Below are 3,271 nucleotides of genomic sequence, written 5' to 3' on the forward strand. Positions count from 1 at the left end.
ATATATCTATGGGTGTATTTTTCATTTCAGAAAAAATGGCAAACATTACAGAAATACATCCAAACGATTACATAAAATACACCCAAGAGATTACAGAAATACACCCAAACGGTTACAGGAATTCACCCAAACGATTATAGAAATACACCCAAAAGATTACAGAAAATACACCCAAAGAATTTAAGAAATACACCCAAAATCATGTATAATTCAAAACTCTTTCTCTTTCTCCTCCTCATATTCTGCTACTTCTTCTTCTTCAAAAACGATTTCAGAGCTTGATGTCAAAAAACAATAGAAATCGAGAATAATAAAAAAAGAAGAAGAAGAAAGTGCAGCAAGAAGAAAAAGAAGAAAGAAAAAGAACGTGCAGAAGAAGAAGAAGAAAAAGAAAAGAAGGTGCAATGAAGAAGAAGAAGAAGAAGAAAAGAAGAAGAAGAAGAGGAAGATGAAGAGGAAGAAAAAGAGGAAGAGGAAGAAGAACGTGCAGCAAAAAGAAGAAGAAGGTGCAATGAAAACGTGCCGTAACAGTATGTGGAGGAACTAACGTCAACGACGAAAAACAAACCAGTGAGAAAGGAGGAGAAAAGAACAATCGAAAAAGAAGAGAAAAAGAAGGAATGTAGCGCGTGTAAGAAATATAGCACTTACAGCGAATTTTGGGGATTAGAGTTTAATTGACTTGTAATATTTACAAGCCCTAATCGCTTCTACGCAGAGTTTTTTTCTTTTTTTTAAATCCATCCCTACGCCCCCATGGTTTGTTTTCACTATATAGATTTTTCAACGGGAAAATGGGTCGTCCGTACATGTAAACGGCGATGGGTCTCTCTAACTCCACTATCGTCTTCCTCCTTCTTCTCCTCTTCTCAGTCGCACTATCAGCTTCAACCGCACATAGTAATAAAGAGAATATTCTTCAAGCGAGTTTTCACGCTAAGAAGCTCATAGCGGATCTCAATTTGTTCCCGGAGGACGACATCAACATCGTTCCCGCTTCCGCCGCCGTTAATGCCTCAGTCGGACCCCGTCAGATCATCGAGAAGCGCCTCAGGTTCCCGAATCTATCCCCTTCTGATTCTGGTGTTTCCGTTCAAGACTTGGGTCACTATGCTGGCTATTATTCCATTGAACATTCCCATGCTGCAAGGTACTGCACTTTACCGACTCAACTTGCGGGTCAACTTCGTCTTTTCCTGAACTATGTGTCAAAAGAAAAGAAAAAAGCTTAAAATAAGTCTTATAGCATTTTTGAGCTTCTGTTTGCAACTCAAAGCTATAGTTTAGTAAAATCTACAAGAAAATAATACTGAGCTTCCCAAACGGCAAAACCGAGCTAAACACACAATTTGTTGTACTTCAACGTTACTATTATTTATCTATGTTTTTGGAGTTTTGTTTCAATCGCATATATATCTTAGGATGATTTTTAAGACAGTAGATGGGTGTTTGATTGATATATTTTTTGTGGCGATTATAATTTCTATGTATTACCCTGTTAAGCAATAGAAATTCAAGGTGCAAAATCTCGTGGGAGAGTTGTGATTGTGGATAGATATTTACGGCTATTTGGTATTTTAATAAATTTCTATTGGTTGATATTACATTGTCATTGCAATTAGATCCTTTTTCTTAAAAAAAAAAAAAAACAGTAAATTTGGCGCTTATGTAATAGCACACAATTCTAACATTCTTGTGTTAAGTTTAGTTAGCCAGTCAGATTCTACTAAACTTGAAACATTGACGAATTCAATTAATTTACATGTCCTTGAGTTTATAGCATTGAGTATTCACATATTGAGTGTTCACATAAACTTTGTTCTTCTAGGAAGCGAGATAAAAGTATGACGTTACATGAATTTTGAAAGTTTAGGGACTGCTTGATGCAAATTAAATCCATAGATGAAATTGCAAGGGGAGTATAATTTCAAATTTCAAGGACCATATTGCTGCTTGAATCAGTTCGGATAGTTTTGATGACTGTATTATAATGTCTTCAACATTAGTAGATTATTATGATTATACCATTGTGTCAATTGAGGATAGTTACTCTATTTTGTTACTCTATGTGTTATATATCAACATAAACATTTTATTGGAGAAGTATTGTATAGCTGTTATAGTTTCATAAAATTATTTTATACCAGACTCGGGTCTCTCAATATTATTTTTGTAATTATGTTATTCTTTTCTAACTATTGGTTGGATATGGCAGGATGTTCTACTTTTTCTTTGAATCACGCAACAACAGCAAAGAGGATCCTTTTGTAATTTGGTTGACTGGGGGACCTGGATGTTCTAGTGAAATAGCTTTGTTTTATGAAAATGGCCCTTTCAAAATTACAGACAACTTGACTCTTGTGTGGAATGATTATGGTTGGGACAAGGTATTCCAGTTTAATATTTTTGTTTCCGTGCATTACATTCAACAATTGTTGACATGGCCTATTGCATGTGCATGTGCATGTGCATTTAGTGTAAACAGATAAACAACTTCTTATAATTCTTTTTGGACTGCGTATTACTTTCTAAGGGAACGAATTACCATACTGCTGCTATGTGTTACAAGCGAGTTCAAAACTATTTTGCAATGGCTAACCTGCTCATAATTTTTCCAGTTTAAATTAATGAGTTCCATGATTATGTGCGTCAATCAAGGTTATCAATAGCAGATTGCAGCACATCTTGTTTTGCCTAAAACCACTATAAAATTAGTGTATAGCATTGCAGCTTACAGCACAAGGCATAGCAGCCTAAATATAATACATATTTAATCTATTAATCTATTCCTCATCAAACATGAACAACAGTATAAATTATGCTCAAAGGCACAAAAAGAATAAGTCAAACACATAATGTCAAGGCACCAAAAGGCGAAATGCCATGAAGTCATGAACATAATCTAGCGTGAAGCATAAAACTCAGTCTGTTAAATAGAGATGAAATTGACCCTGTTTCACTAAATGATATTGATGAGCATAATGAGTGCCTTGGAGAGATGGAGGATGATGATGATGATAGAGCAGGAAACATTTGTTTTTGAAGGTGATGGTTATGATGGTCTAAATTGGGAAGTGTGCATAGGACATGGAGAGGCTAGAGTAAAATACTAGGGTGGTGGTGGTGGAACAAGTGCAGCAGCTGCCAAAGCTTCTAAGAGTAAGGAGGGAAAAGTAATGTTAAATTTGAGGATTCAAAGTTAGAAGAGAAAAAGGAATATGCCCTATCAGAGAAAGATGTGAATGATAAATTAATAATGGTTTTTTTTTGG

The 3,271-nt window shown here is 35.2% G+C and overlaps 1 protein-coding gene across 1 annotated transcript in view; it reads left to right on the forward strand.

Moving 5' to 3' along the window:
- LOC107625393 (serine carboxypeptidase-like) overlaps positions 743 to 3,271 on the forward strand; it is a 10,608-nt gene continuing 8,079 nt past the window's right edge. The window contains exons 1-2 of the mRNA XM_016328024.2: positions 743 to 1,150; positions 2,216 to 2,387. Of these exons, the coding sequence (XP_016183510.1) occupies positions 822 to 1,150; positions 2,216 to 2,387 (501 nt within the window). The 5' untranslated portion in view covers positions 743 to 821. The remainder of the gene's footprint in view (positions 1,151 to 2,215; positions 2,388 to 3,271) is intronic.

The sequence above is a fragment of the Arachis ipaensis genome, chromosome B02 (genome assembly GCF_000816755.2).
Source record: "Arachis ipaensis cultivar K30076 chromosome B02, Araip1.1, whole genome shotgun sequence".
In the NCBI taxonomy this organism is placed as follows: domain Eukaryota; kingdom Viridiplantae; phylum Streptophyta; class Magnoliopsida; order Fabales; family Fabaceae; genus Arachis; species Arachis ipaensis.